At 45.0% G+C, this 22,935-nt stretch overlaps 1 protein-coding gene and 1 non-coding gene across 2 annotated transcripts in view; one reads left to right on the plus strand and one right to left on the minus strand.

The window, feature by feature from the left end:
* CDS2 (CDP-diacylglycerol synthase 2) overlaps positions 1-22,935 on the minus strand; it is a 73,226-nt gene that overhangs the window by 8,796 nt on the left and 41,495 nt on the right. Inside the window, exons 2-10 of the mRNA XM_027118224.1 lie at positions 11,657-11,793; positions 10,288-10,384; positions 9,432-9,529; positions 7,222-7,361; positions 5,468-5,526; positions 4,742-4,824; positions 2,699-2,786; positions 2,121-2,189; positions 1,082-1,234 (exon numbers count right to left, since the gene is read on the minus strand). Coding sequence (XP_026974025.1) covers positions 1,082-1,234; positions 2,121-2,189; positions 2,699-2,786; positions 4,742-4,824; positions 5,468-5,526; positions 7,222-7,361; positions 9,432-9,529; positions 10,288-10,384; positions 11,657-11,793 — 924 coding nt within the window. The remainder of the gene's footprint in view (positions 1-1,081; positions 1,235-2,120; positions 2,190-2,698; positions 2,787-4,741; positions 4,825-5,467; positions 5,527-7,221; positions 7,362-9,431; positions 9,530-10,287; positions 10,385-11,656; positions 11,794-22,935) is intronic.
* On the plus strand, positions 8,758-8,830 carry TRNAK-CUU (transfer RNA lysine (anticodon CUU)). Its single transcript has one exon. It is a non-coding gene; the product is annotated as a tRNA-Lys (tRNA).

Here is a 22,935-nt window from a genome sequence, read left to right on the forward strand (position 1 = left end):
AGTTTTCTAAAAATTTGGTGCAATGTGGAATCTGAAAGCCTATCAATGACCATTTGAATGGATCGTTTACCCGTGCATGACTGTGTAACACCATGCACTGGCCATTTCAAAAATACTGGTTCACTGAGTTACACAGATCTTTCAAATGTAGACAAATTTTGCCATACAATGTCAAAACGTCATATGTTAAAATCACCACAGATCCCTCAGAAAAGCCTTTAAGTATTAAGAAGCTGTCAAACTTACAGTGGCAGGTATACACTTTCCAAAACTCTAATTTGTACTTGAAAGCCAAATTTTATCATTGGTAACAACTACTGTCAGTTGTTTTCTTGAAGTGACAGACTCACTTTGTTTCTTTTCAAGAAAAATGTCTGCCAAAAATCCAAATCTGAAAAATTATAGTTTGCCGGTTCTTTTCAAGTAAAAATTATGTCCCCATAAAAAAGCCGCTAGTTCAGCTCGTAACTCAAGCAGGTGCACACGCAGTCTTCCTTTAGGTAAGCACTGTCCTGCAGCATATAGCAGGAGCATTTTATGTATAATTTCCATTTTGGTACCAGAGCATTAGAAAGGTGTGTATTCAAGGGTCAAGATTTAATAAATTTAATAATTTTACTATCCCATCAAAGACATTCTTAAAGTGAGCTGGCTGAGTCTTCCTGTGAGTATGTGGCATAATGAATTCAATGACAGTCCAGTTTAGTGCCACTGCCTTCACTCATGCTAAGGTGCCAGCACTGCTTTTGCACCACCATGGCAAATGTTGACAAAGTGAAAAAGTGAAACTTTCTTCATTATGTTATGAAGAAAGTACAGACCCCCTGAGAGGACCTCAGGGTGCCCCAGGATCCAAAAGCACACTTTCAGAATCCTGGTCTTAATGATTTGAAGCGGGAGGAAATGTCTCCTCCTGTCCTCACCCTGAACTGACTTGAGCAATTCTCCAACCTGGGGCTTACAAGCTTTGGGGAGGGAGGAAGCTAGTTGTTTTTGAGGGAAGGCAGTGGTGGAGAGAGGGCTCTCTCTGTGTAGTCACTATCCAGCCAAGGATCATTCGCCCCATGTGAGTGGCACATACCCAGCCAATGACCGACTGGATCACCCCAGGAATGTTGTACTCCTGCAGACGAAACAGGTCCGAGGGCTCACAGTCCACAGTGAAGCTGTTGGTATCATTGTTGTACTCCACGGGGCAGACAAAGCATCTGTACCCGGACATCACATAGGACAGCTGAGGATGAGAACAGACAGACTAGGGAAACAAGTTCCAGCCATCTTGCCTGGGCAGCATGTGCCTGGTTCAGCCAAGTCCCTCACAGTGCCTAGCACCCTAAGTGCAAGCTATGCACTAAATCAGAGGTTCATATTTCACCATATGTGTATTTTACCTGTATCTGGAAAAAAAAATGGAAAAGAGGCTGATGGCCCACTGAGGCTTCAATGTACTTGCTCCAATAACCAGGCCCTGAATAAATCCAGGAAAGACCTGAGGGAATTTGGGCAAAGAACTACAAGAAGTTTCACCCATTTGGAGGAGCAACGGTCCATTTTTCTCAGGATCCCTTAATTCAAAATGGCAGGTGGTGAGGGGAGTGGTATAGTGAGAGGGAGACAACCAGGAGGAGAGAAGGCTGAAGAGCAGTAAGTAGGGGGTCAGCCCTGAAGGGCAGCTGGACAACTTTGAAAAGGGGAGAGACAGGCCTGAGGGTCAAAAGCAGCGAATGGTGCTCTAGAAAGGGCTGGGAGATCATTCCTCTCCAGGAAAGACACGCACAGGAGAAAATCTGGGTTAGAATGGCATATCCCACCTCACCTCTTACTCTCAGGCAAAATATCAATTGCCTGGACAAGAATGCCATCTCCTGAGTGTTGCCAGGCCTCAGACTGAGAGGAGTACAAGGTGTGCACGGCCCCCACTCCTCTACTGCTTAAAGACTGGCAGATAAAGGACAGCTGGCATTGCCCATGCCATGTTCATGCCCCGCTATAGGGCAAGGTTGCCATTCTGCAGGACAGAGTCCTTGGCCTCGGGGGACATGCTCACTAGCCATGGATGGGCTTTGAAGGTGGGTGGGAGGCCTCTGCCCATCCCCCACCCAACTGGGAGCACCACCTACCAGAAGGCCAAATACCACAGTAGCAAAGCAGCCCCCGATGAAGCCTTCCCAGGTCTTCTTCGGGGACAGCTGTGGACAGAGAGCAAGTTCTTAAAAAAAGGCATTTTGATAACTCTAGCTTTGGGAATAATGATTAACTGTTAAAGGTCTTTCTACTATTAAAAAAACTCATTCAATTAAACCACCTCACCTTCTAAAGTACCCCATACTTGGTTTCCTTGTTCCCTGTCTGATAGCCCTCAGTTTCCTTTCTGTTTCAATTGGCCAAATAATTTAATTATATTATAAAACAGCAAACTATTTAAATGATAACACTCAAATTCAGATCAAAGCCACAAAAGTGTGCCTACACCGTCTATAAAAATATTTTCCCTATTAGCTCTTTTTTTTCCTATGAGTAGTTGTCAAGTCTTCCTCTGGCTTTTCTCTTGAAGCTAATTTATTACTAGCCTTTCATCAGGATGACATAAAGATGTACACACCAGCTAGATCTCTTCTGTCTCCCAAGCTGATCTACTCATATTGAAAGCACCACCCTCCCCTCACGGTGATGGTCCATGTTAGGGTGATCCACTTACCTTGATGAGTGGGGTTCGACCAAAGAAGAAGCCAAACATATAGGCCATAATGTCATTACAGATCACACAAGAAATGGGGACAATGAACCTAGGAAATAAACCAAAGTAAGAATCAACACTACCAAGATGATAATACCTCAAAAGTCCACAAAACAATGCCATTCATAAATTTCAGTACCAGAATAACCCATATAGTACTTATTAACCATTAAGGAATAAGTTTAAAAGAAATAAAATGCCACATAAGCCATACCTAGTACCCAGCACATAGCAGCATTCAAATGTTTACTGAATGACTACTGAATAAATGGAGGTGGTACCCTATGAAATGTCATTTGTTCTTTTTTCATTATAAAGTAATATAAAAATTTAAAGTGTAAAGAAAAGAAAAAATAAAAAGTTACCTTGTTTCCCCTATCCCTATCTCCATTCTCCAAAATAACTACTTTTAAACATTTCTGACTTTTCTTCTTCTAGTAGTTACTTCCATAATCCTAAGTAATACATTTATTATCTATTTCATAATTTACCTTTTTTTTTTTTTTACTAGCTCTACTAGCTCTAGTGAGCCCAACTCTTCCCCAGGACTACACTGAGAGCAAGATCAAGTACATATAGCCAGATTTCTTCTCTGCCTCCCTCTGCTGGTCTGGTCATCCCCACCATGAAAAAAAAGGGACAGTTTCCAAACTTGTACCATCTCTCTCTTCTCACTTTCTGCTCTCTGACAGTCACTTTTTTCAAATTTTCTCTATTACAGTTTAACATAACATACAAAAATCCTAGCCCTTCAACTACAGGCAATATTTTCTGACTTCCTGCTTGTTAAGGTAGGGATTTAGAGCACCTGTATCCACCCAACAACCCATAGTATTTACTTTGTTGAGGCTTCTAGCAACATTCTCTGCTCTACAACTATAATTAAGTCTTGAAGATTCAGTCTAAAAACCAATAACTAGAGATTTTAATATGGTTCACTCTAGAGCCAAGTGGTATGTCTAGCCCTGAAGATGAGAACTTAGCATGAGCCCCTCTTTAGAATTACTTAACAACACTCTGAAAGAGAGGGAGAGTACATCTCCTCAGGCCATTATCATTATTTTAAACATAATAATGCCATAAGGCGAACATTTAGATGAGCTAGTCTCTGTTCTAAGCACTTTACATATTTTTACTAATTTATTCCTCAGGCAGTGTACCCACTGTACCTTCACCCTGAGAACAGGAAACAGAGGCACAGTTTGGGATCTTAATCACAGTACTTTAGCTCCTCATATACACGAGGATATGCCTTCACATTTTCACTAAAAGCATAGCTTCTTCAGTCAGCCTACTGATTTCTGTCAATGGTGATAGATTTCCTGCTGAAACCATTGCATATGTGGAATAAAATCTACTAAGTATATCATTCTTTTGACACATTGCCAGATTCCATTCGCTAATAGTTTATTTAGAATAGTATATCTATAATCATAAAAGAAATCAGTTTATCATTCTTGTTTCTCCCTCCCTATGGTTTTATCAGCTTTAATATTAAGGGGTGGATAAAACTCAGCTGCTATCATTGGTCATTTTTTCCAGGTGTGGATTCTTATGCAATTTTCAAAGTTCTTTTATAGTTACTGATCTATTCAAGTTTTCTTCTTCGTGATTTTTACTCGGTGACCTCTTGTTAGGAAATCATGATTTTTTCTTCTAGATTTTCAAATTTGTTGCCATATAGTTACATTGCCTTTGATTCTTTAAATATCCCTACACCTGTTAGTCTAGAACAGTGGTTCTCAAAGTGTAGGTCCCAACCAGCAGCATCAGCATCACCTGGGAATGTATCAGAAATTCAAGTTCTCAGGCCCCACCCCATAGCTACTGAAGCAGAAACTCAGGAGTGGGGGTGCCCAGCAACCTGTGCTGCAACTAGGCCTGCAAGGGATTCTGATGTAGCTCAGGTGAGAATCTCTGGTTTAGACAGTTCATCAGAGTTTCTCAGCCCACCTATATGAAAACACCCACAAAATAAAAGGAACCCCCCCCAACATCACTCACCAGATCATTCCTTCAAACAGGTTGTGGATAACAAGATGTGACTGGGTTACAACAATCAGTAATGTTACATGGGTCCAGCCAAACTGCAAAAGAAGATAAAGGATAAACTTTACCTAACAGTTTAGCTTGAAAGGAACTTCAAATAACCGTTAATACCAAATAGAAAATTGCTTAGAAACAGGTAGGAAAGATATCTGCTTCTGTACCTGCCTTACAGGAAGTGAAAAAGGTATAGAACAGGCCTCTGGGAAGAACTATGTTCCCCAGCTACAGTTGCCATCAAAAGGAGGGCCCATATGGCCCATTAGTTAGTCCTTCTATGCTCCAAAAGCCTGGGTACTTCTCATTTTCTTAGTAAGTATTTATTGAGTGCTTAGGACACTCAGAGAGGGGATGTTTTTAGGTTGAGGGAGTGATATAGCAGGCAGGATATCTATGGGCAATGCCTAAAGCTTCACCTTGAGCCTTACCTGGAGGCCACCCTCAGGTCCAGAGGGCAAAGACTACTTAGGGTGTAAATTACATAACAGCGATTGGGTCTAGGTGGATAAAGAGCCACCAAACTTCACGAGGGATGCCTCCTTCATCCTCTAGGTTCCAGATGAATAAAAACAGACTGCATTCCAGGGTTTTGATTTATCACTGAAAGGATGAGAGACCTGTGGAGTTTCCACAGAATTTCACTTATGCCAAGAATTTTGACACTGATGCGCATATTTCCCTTACCATGTAGAACTGCAGTCGATAATGCTTCTTGACCAGACTCAGCACAAACATGCAGAATCCTAGTTTGAGGAAGAGGAGGAGAAAGGGCAAAATGAATCACATTCTGCATTTATCTTTGTCCTAGTCATTTCCTTTAGCTGTGTTAAGCAGTCCTTTGCTAATTTCCTGGCAGCAGTTAACCAACCAGGGCACAAATTCATAGCCCAAGGGAATAAAACCAGATAAGCAGTCAGAAGGAAAAAATGACTCCTTCAAGACAATTAAAGGAAGGCAATATTTTAAAATCTTGCAGACTACACTCAACTTAGGACACTGTTCACCAGATAGAAATGTTTTGATCCTAGAGCACGGGCCGACAACAGTCAGGCCAGCCGCCTGTTTTTATAAACAAACTTTTACTAGAACACAACCATACCTATTTGTTTACATATTGTCCAGGGTTCCTTTTGTGCTACAATGGCAGAAATGAGGAGCTGCAACAGAGACCCTATAGCCCCCAAAGCCTATAATATTTATTATCTGGACCTTTTAAGAAAAAGTTTGCCAACCTCTGTCCTAAAGAACAGGCAGAAGGAGGATCTACCTGGTATGGGGCCAAGGCCATCCTTGCATCTCTCTCCTACTGACCCATATGACCGAACTCTCCAGGAAGAAAAGGGATTTTACCCATAAGTGTGCTGAGTCCCTCAAAAGTAGCCCTGCCCAGAAGAGAGCACATCACTATTCAAGACCCCTGGCCTCCCTTTGTGGGGCTGCTCCCAGGCTCTGAGGCATGCTCTCTATCCTCAACACAGCAAACCTCTCAGAAGGGGACTTCATATTTTAATAGCCAGGTGTCTTTCACGGAGTATTGCCATCAAGCTGATGAACAACAGGTAAGACTGAAACTTATTAGGTCAGAACAAATTTCTCATATGCCTCAAACTGGCTTTTAGGGTAACTATGAAGAACACATTACTAGCATTACTGTACAGTCTTAACTGAGTTTAGATTGACAGAGCACTTTACTGTTTGTCAAGTTGCAATGTATCTGTTCAAATCCTCACAGTAATGCTCCTGTTTTAGCTTTAGATTACAGAAGAGCTAACTGAGATTCAAAGAGTAAGCTCCTGGCTCCTTTGAAGTCACAGGTCTTTTTAAACCCAAATCAATAAAATTTCTAATATACTGCAATGTCCCTTTTTTTTAAATTAATTTTTATTGGAGTATAGTTGATTTACAATGTGTGTTAGTTTCTGCTGTACAGCAAAGTGAATCAGTTATACATATATATATATATCCACTCTTTTTTAGATGCTATTCCCATATAGGTCATTACAGAGAACTGAATAGAGTTCCCTGTGCTATATATACAGCAGGTTCTTGTTAGTTATCTATTTTATATATAGTAGTGTATATGTCAACGCAATGTCCCTTTTTATATACAAGTTCCTGGGTGGTTTTTGTTTCAGTCACGCTGCAGAATCTCTGCCAAGAGGACAGTCAGGACAAGACCATGCTATGCAGTCCTCCAACAGAGGCTGGAACACAAGGACACGTGGCACAAACTCAGCCTCCACAACCACACAAGCCCCTTGGTCTCATTTCTCTTAGTAAAGAGCTGCTACAGCTCACGTAAGGCAGAATCCTTAGCTCTGCTCCCCTAAGTGGTCAGAGTTAATGTCATCAAAACCTTACATTGACCAAGAAATGCCCCAACTCAGCAGACATGCAAAAGCAAGACATACACAACTGGTGAGCTGCTTGACTCATACCTGTTAGATAGAGAGTAAAGGAAATGAATCGGTGGTATTTACTGAGAATCCGCAAAGGTTCCTCTCTCTGGACCAGAGTGAAGAAGTAATCTGTCACTGTTTCGCCATAGAAGAAATAATTTACACACAGTAGAAAGTACCTGTAAGAGAATACAGGTCACTGCCAAGGGGAGCACATGTGGCCTCTCCTTTAAAGCGAGGCTGTTAGAAAGCTTCGAGGACCAGAGGTCCACCTGACCCCCAAGACCCCCGGGGGCAGCTCACACAGGACAAGCAGATCACCATTCCCTGTTCTCTGGTGACACTGAAGGTGAGACGTTTATCTAGAAATTTGTGGCTTTCATTCACTCTCCATTTATCATAAACTTGGGACTCAAGTTTTTGCCCCTTCTGTAGCATTACCAGGCCTAACTTAACACTCAAACTGTAAGACAACCCTCTGAAAGGCACCTCATCCTGCCTCCGCAGCCTTACATCCACTCTTCCTGACACAAACCTTGCACACCTATCAAAATGGACTTCTCTGGCTTTGCCACCTGTCTGCTTGGTTCCCTTCTTTTCCCTGCCTGGAACATCCTCTTCACTTACCCAGTTTATCACTCGTTGCTCAAATACCATTTTCTTCATAAAAACCTTGCATGACCTAAACATGATATCTGCCTCCCCTGCATTTATTTCTATAGTACAAAGTATTTGCTCCTTCCACTAAGCAATTAATTATGCTTCAGACTGTCTTCCTCTCTGATGCCTGGCTTTGACACACAAACCTTTCACTAGCACTAACTCTTCATCTGTTTATAACCTCTCTCCTCTACTGGAAGGAGCTCTGAGGAGGGAGAAGACATGGCTCATATACCTTTGCGGCCTCACTGGTGTTTCTGAGTATGGGAACCAGCAGCCCCACTCTAAACACTCAACAAGGATCCAGACAAAGAAGAGAAGGGAGAGCTTCTCTCTTCCATTTTTTCTTTTTTTTTTTTTTAATTGTGGAAGTTCAAGAACTCCCATACTGGGTTTGTTTTCTGTTATGTGAAAAACACTTCCTTTGTACAGTGACCACAGTCAGGGGTCAGACATCCTGAGTATGTTAACAAAATTCATAACATTGTTTTCCAGCTATAGAAGACCCACAAGAGAGACCTACATCTTAACCCAGGTGGCAAGCACAGGCCCTGTGGAGACTGCGAGGCAGCTTGTGCTGCTGGATGACGAGGAAGCATCTCTCAGAGGATGTGTCCAGGCCAAGTCCGAGCACATCAACTCCCTTGGCCATAACCAAGTTGCTGGGGCCCAAAACACTACTCTCTGGCCTGGTAAGTAATGAAATCAATGCCCGAGACCCAGCACAGCAGGGTGAGAAGAATCTGTATTTGCCCGAAGTCTTCTCAGGACTACACAGTACTCTGCTCACATGTCACCACCTGAGAAGAGTGTGGTCAATACAGCAGCGAGTTTCAGATCAGGAAGGGGTCTCGGACATCATCTGCACTATAGGTTTTGACCCTGTTTTTGCTTCAAGATAGCCAAGCCCGGAATTCCCTGGTGGTCCAGCGGTTAGGACTCTGCGCTCTTACTGCCGAGGGCCCAGGTTCAATCCCTGGTCAGGGAACTAAGATCTTGCATGTAGCGTGGCGTGGCCAGAAAAAAAAAAAAGCCAAGCCCCTTCCTAGGAGGAGAAAACAGAGTTCCTCTGAGGAGCCCCGATCCCCTGCACTCAGTCTCACTCCTGCTCACTGGCACCCAAGGAGCCTCCGAGGAACTAGGGCTCCAAAACCACAGTTTGAAAAGCACTGACTAGGTCTCAACCATCTGTTTTAAGGATGAGGAAGTCAAGTTCCAGAGATAGCAACACCAGCACTGACAACTCCCAGATAATTCTTGTGGGATGCTGAGATACTAGAGCATGAAAAATGTACTGATATAGAAAAGGGGGGCCATTGTGCAGAGTCTAAGGAATCCAAATACTGATGCAAACACAGTCACAGATGCAGCTGGTCTGGTTTCTTCTGAGGAAGAGTCCAGACTCTGGGTAGCTACTCAAACGCTCCTCACAGGCCAACCATACAGTCCGGCCTATGCAATACTTGGGTCTCAAAGGTGCTGTGAAGGTCCATGGCCATCACAGCCTCCCTCCCACCATGATTGTAAATACCTACCACAAAACACTTGTCCAAATCTGTTAAGGGTTTCTGTGGGGCTAAAGAGCTTACCAGCTGAGGGTTCTGAACCAGGGCAGGTCATAGGAGTGGTAGACATTGTAGCCAATAGTGATAATCTCATGGAAACACTTAATCTGAACACACATCACCTGCAGGACACAAAAGAATTAGAACACTTGTCAACTCCCCAATTCTTATGATCTTTAGAAACAGAAACCAACAGGTCATGGGCCTTCAAGAAAAACCACTATATTTAAGAACAATGTCGGTCCTTCAGTGATTCCGCTCTCCTCCTTTCTCTCTCACACCACCCCACAGGGTAGTGAGGCCCTTTAAGTCACACAGAGTAGATGCAATTTCTCACAATAAATATATGCTTCTGAAAGTTCAATTAACTTTTTATTGTAGAACACCCCCCCCCACCTCGGGACTCAATATCTTCCATTCTTGACTTCGAATAGAAATACATACTTGAAAAGTCCCAACTGCTCTGCTCAGCTCTCATCTGTTAGTCATTTGACCCTGTCCACGACAGTGGGAAGACTAACAGCAAAGTACTGTGGACTGGGATTTCTTAACAAAAAAGTCCTAAAACCTAGGAGGGAGACTCCAGGAAAACAAGAAACAAAACCAAGAGTCACACAGAATCGTAGCCAGGGTCCCAGTTTGATCAAAGAGCTGAAGTAATAAAATCAAATTTTAAAGTGATCCTTAATTCACACACAAATAGCCCTCCAGTTGGCTGCTGGAAGGTGAGAAATCGCAGCTATTCTAAGGCAGATGTGGTCTGAAGAGCCTGGACCCCAAGTGATTCCCAGAACCAGCCCAACACCTGGCACTTAAAATGACCAGTCCTGTAGGGAAAAGTGAAGGCAAAACTATAAAACAGCATATAAATGGCACTTACAATCATCATTAAAACCATTGGTCCCAGGTAAATGATGATGAAGAAAAATGCAATCATGGCCAAAGTCAAGATGCCTCTCACCCACCAGTTCTTCCATCTAAGTTAGAGAGGAGGGGAAGGAGAAAACATGTCAGGGGCCCAGAAAGAACTGAGGTACAAACCCAAGGGGGATGGTTCTTCCTGGGTTGAGAGGGCCCTGAGGTCAATCCTTTCCAGGAGTATGTCCTTCACCTTGACAGAGGCAGTAGCCCAGTAGCCACATGCTGGGAGGTGCAGAGCCACCAGAGCCATCACATCATCCATGCTAAACTCAGCAAGTCCTCCAAGGTCCACAGAAAAACACACCCAGCTTGTGTCTTAACGAAGGAATCAGGCAAAAGACCCGAGGGAACAATGCCCTCTACTTCTGTATCTACTTGGACGGCTTCTATGGGCTTCTCTATCTGAGGAAAAAAACATTTTTCCTGCAGCAGAATCCTACATTGCTCTGACCCTGCATTGCTATGGCGATAACAGTATCAAACACAGTGGTAATAATAGCTACCATATGTATGTACCTGGCACTTCTATAAGGACTTTACATGTATTAATTGATTCAACCCTCAACACTACTAGCTTTTACAACAGATGAAGAAAGGGATGCACAGTTCATACGCCTGTGAAGTGCTTAAGCTGAGATTTGAATCCTGGGAGTCTGGCTCCAGAACCCATGTCCTTAACCACTGCACAATACAGCCTTTCAAAGGGACAAATGTGTGGGAGGCATGCCCAGGAACACTCTTAGATAATGTTTTGGGGTCTTATAGTTTGCCTTTTTAATCTGCCCACGCAGCTGGTATCGGAAGGACTAGAATCTCAAGGGATCAAAATTTTAACCCTGAATTCACCCAAGTTGAGATGTTTCTCAATTCTTATAGGAAAATTCAAGGAATGTCCACAATGTATGTGTGTGAGAGAGGGAAAACTGAACTCCTAACTAGAAACTTGGGCTCCTCAGTGTAAAGCAACCTGCCCATTAGTCACAAACCCCAAGGATCATTCATCTTCATGTGCTGTGTCAGTGACCACCCCCATGTCCACTCGTTCCTCCTCCTTAGACAGCACCTCCCAGACAGCCTAGAGCACCCTTCAAGGCCAGATCCACCCAGGCGGCGCTCGTAGTCACTGTTAAACACTAGATGATACTCAATGGAGCCCTAGGCAAAGGCAGGGGAGACTGTGGCCAATGAAAGCGGGCAGGCCTACACCTCACATTCTAACAGATGTGGGCTCCTGCTACAAGATTGTGGGCTAAGGGCTTCGGGTTTTCCATGGCACTTGGAGACAGTGCAAGACCCCAGCAAGCACTTGCATCATTAAGCCAAGCTACCTTGAAGACAAGTTGGAAAGGGCCCTGTTGAGGACCTCTGGGGTATCGTCTACAGAGGTTGGTAGGGTGACAGCTTCCACTCGGCTCTCACTGTCCGATGCAGTCTCTCCATCTGCCTTTGCTTCTGCCTCCGACTCCTACATAGCAGAAAAACAGAAGAGGAAAAGGTCACAAGCGCTGAGTAGGATACTGGGTGTAGACATCCAAAAAGACCCATCCACCTTTGAGAACCCCTCTCCATCAACACCTAAGTCACACAGGGAGCAGCCCCTGCTCTGCCACAAGCTATGGATGCTCAGAACCACCAAGACAGCCCAGGCTCTCTCGGGGAAAGCTGGGTGTTCAGGCTATTGCCCCTGCAACAGGGCTCCCCAAAGTCCATGGTGTTACTTCCAGACTTCACAAGAACACCCCATAAGGAGGCCAGCCCCACTCAGTGTGAAAGCCCTATGGGACCACTAACTCGAGTCACTGCTTCACCAGGACTGGTGTGTACCACTGCCCTCTCCCAGCCACCAGGCCTGGGCATCAGCAGACACTTTGATGTCACTCACAGAGTTGCCACCAGACCCCAGCCATATAAGGAAATGCTCACAGGAACTCACCCTGCTCCCCAGCCTGTGTGAAGGGACCAGAGCCATGCCAACAACAGGTTCTCCAACCAGAGTACCATGGAGCAGGCTGCTCTACATCCTAGGGACCATCCTTCTACTCAGAGCTTTTATTTCTTAGGAGAATTTAGAATAGCTGCTGTGAGAAGAGGTGCAGGAGAAATCAAATCACTTGGAATCAGAGTAACAATACTACACAGTATTTGAATAGCCCTTCACAGTTTTGAGAGCATCTCCCACACCTGTGAACATCTGAGCAGCTCTGGGAGGAAGGGAAGGAAGACGGAAAGATCCCTGTTTACAAATGAAGAAACAGGGGCTCTGAGAAATTCGATGGCTGGCCCCAAATCTCCTACTAACCAGGTCTCTGACTTCAGTGTGTTCATCCCACTAGATTTCCTTTTATGTAAGCATCTCGGAATCCATTTTATTCTTCAGTAAGAGATTCAGAATAAAGTAAACTGAAAATGGCAAAAGGAGGTTTCACCAAAGTGTCAAAGATTTCATTACATACATGTGCAAACAAAAAGACAGTTATATCTTTCTTCAAATTGGACAGTTTGAATTTCCCTGATGACTAATAAATATATGAAACTGAGGATCCCTTCACGTGTTTCTTGGCCATTTGGATATCGTCTTCTGTGAAGTGTCTGTCAAGCCATTGGCCAGTTTTCTTCTGAGTTTTCTTGCTTTCCTTTTTATTGATTTGTAGGAGTTTTTTTTAATATGTTCCAGATTTAAGTACTTTGTGTCACTAACCTGTTCCTCCAGCCTTCTCTAACCCCCACGCCCCACCTCAGTCCTTCCCTTTCCTACAATCAGACCTTCTCCCTCCGGCTCAGCACTGGCCACAACAGGGACTTGGTGGGAGATTTTATAACTGTCTTCTGCCCCAACTGACCATAAGGTCCCTAAAGACAAGGATTATAACAACTTTTTCTCAGGATATCCTCATGCCCGGCACAAAGATACTTACATAAAATACTTACAAATATATGTAAGGATGGTGGGAGGAAGAGAGGAATTAATTCCAGGTGTGGTAAAGCTGCCCCTGCCCTCATAGAGACAGCTGTTTCTAAATTAACTCACAACTGTGATAACACCACAAAACAGAGGCTTTAGTGCAGAACTGCTGATACAGAGACAGCAGGCTTTGGTAAAGAACTTATGGAGGCACTTTGCTGTACAGCAGAAATTAACACAACATTGTAAATCAACTATACTTCAATTTAAAAAAAGAAAGAACTTATGGAGGTGGCCTCATCCGTAGGATCTGAGGGGAAAAGCCACAACTTCCGATGATGGGGGTCAGTGCTCCTTCCTCCGCCATGCTTAGCCAGTGGCTCTGGACAAGTCACCCAAGTGACTTGTACTGTGCTTCCTCACCTAATAAAAGAAGCCCAGAAAGGACCCTCCTTATCTGGTAGGGGTTCCCTAGAAAGATTTAACCAAACCCCCACCCAGAGCTGTACCTATTCCACTGCCCCACAAGGTTCTGAAATGCATGGATAATGTGGGATTATCCCTCTCTGATGAGACTGCCTGAAGACTGAGGCATTTGGAACAGCTTTCCATTCTTCATGTTAACATTATCATCCTCTCCCCATCAGCTACCATCAGGAATATGAGGTAACGATGTTGTGGGATTATCTAGATCTGACCCCTCAACCAAGGGGCTTCAAAATGCAAGTACCAGAGCCCCACCAAGGCTTCCTACAGATGTTCTCCAGGAGTATCTAGAAGCCACAGGGGCTGAGGTGAGCACAGCAGACGAGAGGACACAGGCATGCGTGCATGCACACACACAAGCCCTAGCACAGTTTATTTTTAACTTATCCATCCTGTTGTCAAGGAAACTCACAAAGGCTGCTGGTTCCCCAGGCTAGGAAGGGCAGGAAGGAACCCAGGCAGAGCCCCTGCAGGGGAGGGGCAGGGACCTCCGGCGCGGTACTAAGTCTCTGGACTTTGCAGGCCCTTTTACGAACGTTAGCCCAGATATCGCCATATCCGACTCCTCTCCTTCCTTGCTAGGAGGAAGTGCAGTGAAGAGAGGTATCCTGAAGCAGAAAGTAGTAAAAGGATAGAGAGAAATGTTACAAAGATGCTGTGACTGTTGTTACTGTCAAGACATCAGGGGGCCTGGGATGAACAACTAAGAAATGAAGTAAATGCCCTAAAGAAACAAGCCTGAAGGAGATTAACTTTCCAGGTGTCACCTGCCTGTAAGCAAGTAACTCACTCCAGGCTCCTGAATAAGCATCCTCAGAGCCCTTAACTGGAGGTCTCCTCAGAGCAGGAGACAAACACCTACACAGGCAGCCACTCTCCCACAAGCTGAAACAGAGCCAAAAAAGGCAGAAGGGCAAATTCCTGTGCAGGAGGAAAGAGCACAGCCTGGGAAGACATGGATCAGGGTGGGGCAAATCAGCCAGCTCTCTGGGCTCCAGGTGGAGATGTCGAGAAAGCAGGGCAAGGAACAGAAACCTTGGAGAACCTGGAATCCTGCGGCGTTCTGGCTCCTCCCCATGCACGGACAGGGCCTTCCACTTGGGCTGCTCATGCCCGAGTGAGGAGGCGAATGCTGGCGGCAGCTTCCATAGTGGGCCCAGAAGGAGGCAGAAACCTGGAGCCCAAGTTTTCACCCAGCAGAAAGTGGCACACGCAGGACCAAGAGTCAGAGATGTCAAGCGCTTCACTGGTTTGCTCCTCCAGCGGATGGTGAGACAGGCAGACGCCACAGAAGACTTTCTGCAGGAGGTGGCGGCGGCAGCCAGTCAAATCCCAGCCCTGGTGCTCATGACACTCAGCACAGGCCTCCAGTCTCTGGTCTTACCACTGGGGAAAGGACCCCCCCCCCCACCTCAGACGGTTGTTGGGATGATCAAATGCAACATCAGTGAAAGTCTATTAAAACTATAAAGGGACGGAATAGCAACAGGCACCTGCTGCACCCACACCCACACCCACCCCCCCTGCAGTAGGCTGACCATGGCACACACGACAGGAGCCCAAGAACCCTAAACACCTACCCCAGGCAACCTGGGCACCCTTCCCAAGGAGGGTAGAGTGGTGAAAGAATGGTGGTTATCAGGCTTTGCTGGGGCCCTGGGCTAATCAATTCTGTGAGCTCAGCATCTGCCTGCCTTGCTTCCTCTTTCCTGTTTTCCATTCATCCAACAGGCGGCCCCAACTCAAAAATGATCCACTTCTCAAAGCTCCCATGAAAGGTGGAGGTCTGAGACACAGGCAGCAGTACATGGCCGTGCTCCCTGATGTGGGATGTGTATAGCACAGTCCACTGAGGTGTGGGAGGAAATATTAGGACTTATTTCTATTTAGCTCATTCAGCTTTCCCTTCTTGTGCATGCTTTATAAGGGACCTATCAGCACAGATATATAACTGAGTGAGTCTGTGCAAGCTGGGGCACATGGTAAAAGCATCACATATATGTTGGACACGGTGGTGTGTCAGTGACTGTGGTCTTCTTGATTCCCACTGCACTGAGCAGTGCCTGGAACGTAGCAGGCGCCCAAAGATTTGTTGGACTAATGAGCTAATTAATTCTACTTAACCTACCATGGACCAAAGTGTCTGTTTGCACTGAGCATATGACAGAACCCACTTGGATTTCCAGCTCGTGTGGCCCTTGCAGCAGAGCCAGACTAGTGCCCACTCTCATCCCCTCTCCCTGCTGACTGGTGGGTCTGAGGACTCAGCTCAGTAGCTCTGGGGCCAGAACACAGTGGCGGGGAAAGGCTGCCTTGCTGCTTCAAGCTGTCTCAGCACGGCTCCCAGGCATCCCCTCCTCCTTCCTTTCTTTCTTTTCAACCCAAGGGCCCAGATCAGAGGCTGAGTAGGGCAGACCCTTGTCTCTCAGATTCTCTCTCAGTCACCGCCCATCCTTCCACAGTCCAGCAGCCATTTCTCAAGGGGGTTGTGGTGCTGGTGTAAACAGGAAACAAGAGCATTGCTTTAAAAGGAAAAAAAAAGTTATCTCTAAGGCCTCCTTCCTTCTGGTTCACTAAGACTCTATAGGGAAAGGCAGAAGCACTTCAGGTGAGGGACACATGGAGAGTCTTGGGTACCAAGGGCTCAGACCTGTCAACATTCTTAGAGAAACTCATGCCTGAAAGGCTTCCCCTAACAGCCTACCAGGGTTCCTCAACCTCCTACAGCTGCCCAGACACCAATGAACTAGGGCTCAAAACAGCACAGAAGGCTTCCTTCAACACAAGCAAGAGAAGGCAGCGAGGCAGGGCCAGAAGGAGCTGTAATGGTGGGGAGAGGGGAGGTCCCTGTGGTCAAGGTCTGGCTTCCTGGCCTGAGAAGGGACCTGGCTTGGTCCGGAACAGCATCCGTAGGACTCATTTTCACTGTTATAATCTACTTAGAAAACCCTAGAGAGAACCCAAGCAGTTTAGAGAATACTTAGCTGCATTAAAACTTGTAAGTTTCATTTAATGAGTGACTTCACAACTTACACAAACTATTTTTTGTACTGCTTTAGATGCAAATTACAAACCTTGTCCTGGAGGAAAATCATTCAGGCTGAGCCTAACCTTTCCACTAAGTATCATGCCTGCCATCTTCTTAAACAAGCCCTGTGGCCAGTTGCCAGGAAAATCGACTCCCCCACTTGTAAGGAAAGAAATTACCAGAGACAGGTTTATCCTTAATATGAGTGTAAGGGACCTATGTGTCCTTACTGAAAAAGCCAAGTAGACTTTCATCTGAGTTCCTATTGGGGGAAAAAAAAGTGTGTGTGTGTGTGTGTGTGTGTTTAGTGTTTGGAACAGCAAAGAAAATATTTCTAGCTTTTTCTAACGCTAACCTCATTTGACAAGTTCAATTGTCTGAACAAAGAATCAAAGGGGAAGAGCCTGGCTCTGAAAGTTTAGAATCATCCCTGGCATGGCCATATCCTGCCTTCAAAAGCCTCATATCAGTAACGTGATCCACAGAAAATGCATTCAACTACTCCAGATGGACTGCTTCCTTAAAGTACCTCCACACCAAAGAGCTCTGCAGAGGACACGGAAAGACACACGTGCGGGAGGTTCAGCTTTTGAAACCTAACTGGCTCTGAACCGTTTCACCCCCAGACAATACTATTTACAATGAGCCACAGGGGTCTTTACAGAGAACACACCACTGCCAGCCTTGGGCCCAGATAGGGCTCCTGTGGGAGGACAACTGTTCCCAGGACACCAGCACTGGAGCCTCCCACGTGCTGCCATCCCCTTTCCTCCCCCTCCTCGGAGACCTTGCTCCACTGATCTCCCCTCCCTCCCCTCTGTCCTCCCGCCTCCCCCTCACCCCTGGCCCTCATTTACACCATTCAAACAGGCTCATCCAAGGAAAGCACCCTCTTCCCCTTTGGGGAAGGATGAACCTTTGGGAAGAGCTTTGAACACCCCAACCCCTCCCTTGATGGGCTTTCATTCCTCCCTCAACCGACCTTCATTCCTCAAGCCACACCAAGCCACCTTCATCCCCGGGCATTCCCAGACCTCCACAGCCTTGCAGCGGCTTCTGATGCTATTATCGAGACACACTCTTCCTTTGGCTTCCAAGCAGCACATCCTCCTGGTTTCCCACCTGCCTCTCTAGCCAGGCCTTCTTTAGCCAGCTCCTCCTTGGCAGCTTCCTCTTCTTCAGCCTGTCCCTTAACTGAGGGACTCCACGAGGTTCTGTGCTGGACACTCCTCCTGTTCTACTGCCCACTCTCCCTGAGTAATCTCATTCACTCTGATGCCTCTAACTGCCTCTTCTTGAGCTTCAGACCCACATATCCAAACATACTGGATGTTCCCACCTTGGATGTCCCAAAGACACCTAAAATTTTCTGTGTGTTCAAAACCAAATTCATTCCCTTTCCCCTGAATTGGCAATTGAGAAAGGTGGCCATCATCCTTGGTGCTTCCTGCCTTGGCTCCTATCACCAGGTCTGGGATCACTACCTCCAAAACAGCTTTTAGCTCCATCTATTCATTCCCCTTGCCTCTAGACCCCCCTTAACTCAAGCCAACATTGTCCCCCCTGGATAACTGTGACAGCCCAACCAGCCACCTCATCTCTGGCCTTAGTCTATTCCTACCTCCACTCTACTCTTCACACTGCACCAAGAAGGACCTTCCAAAAAGAAAATCTGACCATGTCAACTCCCTGTGCAATACTCCTCCTGGAGCTCTCTGGGCTAAACTGAGGTGATTTGTCCACCTCTAAAGGATAGACTAAACTACAGGACAGATCTAAACTTTTTTTTAATGGTCTACAAGCCCCTTTGGGATCATGGTCTTGTATACCCTTCCAGCCTCGTCTCTCTCAGCCATTCTGAACTACAGTCAGTTCCTAGAACAGGCTGTACTTTCTTACCTTAGGCCTTTTGCTCATTCTGTCCCTACCTAGAACAGTCTCTGCAAATCACCCTCTTCAGAAACTCATCTCTCTTCTGGCCAACTATTATTTACTTCAGATCTCAGCTAAGAGATACCTTTCTCTCCAAACCTTCTGCCATGTGTCCCAGTGGCCCCCATCCTCCCTCAAGAATGCACCCCACACTGTATGGTCTCCTCCTGTAGACCACAATCTGGGTGAGGGCAAGGGGGAAATGTTGACTTCCTCACCACAGTACCCCCTACATCTGGCATGGTGCCTACAGAGAAGACAGTAAGTCTCACCACATCTGCCTAAGCAGCCACAGACAATCATTTGGAGGACCCAGGGTTTACTAGATTGGCAGATAGCCGAGCGACATACAGCAATTCAACATTTTCCACGCTCTTAAAAGCACTATATGAGGCATTATAGGGCTGCAACCCATTGTCCCACTGTTCATCTCCTCTTCTTTCTTAGAACAGAAGCCCTGATTTTTAGCTGGGCTTAGAACCAAGACTGCATTTTCCAGTTCTGGTCAATGAGATGTTAGCAGAAGCACTGTGTGCAATTCTACCATTTTTCCTTTATGCTGACTGGAATGTGGAAAGGCTAGTTGGAGCTCCGGCAACCATCTTGGCCCATGATGTGAAAGCCACCTATTACCAATGACTAAGCAACAAGATAAAAGGAGGAGACCATCAAGGACAACTATGTAGCACGACAAAAATGGTATGGGTCCTGGACTGCTTATTACATGAGAAAGAAGGGCACTTCTATCTTGGTAAGCTAGTGATATTCTGAGTTTTCTGTCATTTGTGGCCAAATATGTAAGTGATAGAGGGGACTAAAAGAAGCACAGGATTTGTGATAGAGGTATGTCTGAGAAGGAGTTCAGAAAAGGAAGACGCAGCCTGCTTGAATACAAGGTTTTCTAATTCAGACAGACACTGCTGGATTAGGTCCCAACCTCCTCAAAACTGCTCTCTCATACATTAAACCAAGAGTTTGGATGACATAGGATAATTCCTGTTTGTTCTTTCTCCCAACACTCTCCTACCTCCCCCCATTAAAGCCTCCCTCTGGAGTAAATGTATTTGTTTACTAAAAGAACAAGCATACAACTCTAACCTAGTACCAATCATCATCAAAAGACATTACTTAATTCAGGATAGAGACTACCAGAGCTGGAAAAATCACCTCTGTCTCCTGGGAGGCTCTGCCCACAGTTCTGTTCTAATGATACCACTTGTTTTCCACTGTCCTCCAGAGTCAAAGCAAGACACCAAAAATTAGAAGCCCCGCTGGAGTCCAATAGGTCCTCTTATCATCAGTTACCTAGTCAGGCATCTCTATTAGTATTTAAGAAAAATGAGTCCATCCTGGGGGAGAAAGTAATTTTTTTTAAGTTTCCTCTTTATTAGAATAAGGCTCTTGCAAAGAAGAAAGTTTATCAAATATTACCAAAAGATCTAATAAGATGGGAAAGAAAAATATATTTGCAATCTCAAAATTGGGCTCAAGTGTACTCCCTAGACCTCAGCCAGAAAATGAAACCAGGACCAGCTGCTGGATTCCACATCTGACGAACCCCTAAACTATAAACCGACATCCAGTACCCGCCTCAGTGTCATGCATCTCCAACAGTTCTTACTACAAAGATTACTAGACAAGGTAAGTGGACATGAGAGCTAATGTCCCCAGTATCTCATGCCTCAAGCTCCCCTGCCCCTGTGGGTAGGCAAGCACCCTGAGCTGTTTACAGTATTAGAATAGTATAGTGTCACTTTATTTTAGTGTCACTATTCCTGATTCATAGCCAACAGTCATAGAAACAAGTGCCAATCAAATATACTGAGGACAAAAAATTAACACTGTTCTCATCCCAAAATTTCCATATTAGTTGTAGAAGAAATTATGAGAGCAACAATGCAAAATAGTTTTTGATAAATAACTAAGATCCCTGGGAAAAGGTGAAATAGGAAAATGAGAAAGCCATTTAAGAAATATAATACTCCTAATGATCAAAGATGAGACAATTTGAGCATTAAAATAAATAATAAACCAAAAGTGATATAAACACAAAAATATGAAAATCTGAGCTCATAATGATAACTGTGCAAAGCCACAGAGACCACCTTTGAAGGTTGCTGGGACACCAGATCATCTTTTGAAAACCAATCATTAAAAGGAAAAGTGTGTTTATCACACCCCTTCTGTACAATGGGTACAAAGAAATTGATTAAACTATTCTCTTTTGTCTTTGAAAAGTTCCTTTAATACAAAGGTTAAAAAAAAGAGTGCCTGGTCAGCTCAACTGCATATGACTTTCAGATATCCAGTACCTCAGCAAAGAAAAACCAATGTGCCCTCAAGTGTGATGTCCCAGACTCTGGGGACTAAAATGAGTCTAAAATTTCTAACACATGAAGTAAATAAAACAACCTCAAAGATGCCAAATCGAATGGACATTCCAGTCTTCATCTTATGCAGGTCTTCTTCACCTCTTGGCAATATTAGATCTAGCTGACCACTTCAATATTCTTCTCTCAGCTTTCACCATACATACTTTCCAGGTTCTCATTCTACCTGACTGGCTGCTCTCAGTCTCCTGTGCTATTTTCCCTCTACCTGTCCTCTAAATGTTGATCTGGCCCTGGGCTCAATTCTGGACCCACTACACTCTCTCCCTTAAGTATTACCATCCAGCCCCTTGCCTTTAATTACCAATACCACACCAACAACTCTGATGATTGTATCACCAACCCCAACCTCTCCTCCAGCGCCAGACCCAACTGCTATATTTCCAACTACTTACTGACATCTCCACTAGAAAGTTCTCACAGGCATCTCAAACATATCTGAAAAGAACTGCTGACATTACCCACGAAACTGTTGATCCTCAAGTGCCTAGCTAGCCAGTTGATGGCGCCACAATCTATATCCTGCCTAAGCCAGAAACCTGGGAGTCATGCTTAATTCCTCTCTCCTCATCTTTCCCCAGGTACTGGACACTGCAGCTGACTCCTTCCTAAAATCCATTCTACTCCCCTTGCATGGTGTGTAGTAGCCTGTGCAAAATAATCATTTTAATCCCATGCTCTTTTCCACCGCGACAGGTTCACGAACAGGCATTTAACCCCAGCATAACCCAATGGGGAACATGACTGTTATGGAGTAGGCACTTGGCCTAAGATAGTATAATCAAATTAGAACTCTAGAATCAGTTAGATGACTGTGGGGAGAGACACTTGAGCTCTCTTTCCCCCACCAGCCTGAGGAAAGGGAGAACAGGTGGAGAGGCAGAGCCCCAGGTGCTACCAGCACTAGCCTGCATCTTCATGGGAGTCTTCAGATGATGCCAACACCTGAAAGCCACAGTGGAGTGAGGACCAAGAATGGCTTAAGCCAATGAATTGCATGATCTGCATGATCTATTATCTGCAACTGAAAAACAATTCAAGTTCTGTTGGTTCTACAGCCAAAATATATATTGAACATATCCTTTCTATCTCCTCGGTCACTAGGCTCATCCCAGCCCCCATTATCTCTCATCTGCAACAGTCTCCTAATTGCTCCTTCCACCCTCCACTCTCCTCACAAATAGCCAATGATCTTCCTAAAATACCTACCAGTGCATGCGTCTCCCCCATTTAAAACCCCTTTAATGACCTCTCACTATCTTAACTTAACTTACCAGATCCCAACCTACCTCTCCTAGCCCTTCCCTGCACCAGTGATCTCCCAGGAGGAGGGACCCACAGCCACAGTGGCCTTTCTGCTGTCTCTCAATACACTGACCTAACTCCTGACTCAGAGCCTTCACCCCGACTCTGGAATGTTCTCACTGCTCAATCAGCCACCTCACTCAGTCTCCATTCAGACAGTCCCTCCTCAAAGAGGGCTTTTCTAACCACCCTACTCATAAAAGAATGGCTCAACTCCACCTCCATCATTCTCTATCTCCTTACAATGCTTTCTTTTCTTTATAGCACTTACTAATGCCTGAAATTTATTATCAATAAATTTGAAGGCACTAGGGAATGCATACGGCTTCAACCCTTATCTGGTCTTGATAAACATTTTTCTTAAAGTAATACATATTCCTTAAAGATAACTGGGATATGCATCTTTAGAACCTCCAAATTATCCAAAATAATTAACGTTCTGATGTATTTCATGCTAGTCTTTTTCTACGTATACATGTTTTTGGGGGGATAATAGCTGTAATCACACTGCACACCCAAGTCCTGTTTTGCTTCCTAGTCACCTCTGTCATCAATGACTTAGGT

This window comes from Aethalodelphis obliquidens, unplaced genomic scaffold (assembly GCF_003676395.1).
Source record: "Aethalodelphis obliquidens isolate GAN/ISIS:26980383/991018 unplaced genomic scaffold, ASM367639v1 scaffold18, whole genome shotgun sequence".
Lineage (NCBI taxonomy): Eukaryota > Metazoa > Chordata > Mammalia > Artiodactyla > Delphinidae > Aethalodelphis > Aethalodelphis obliquidens.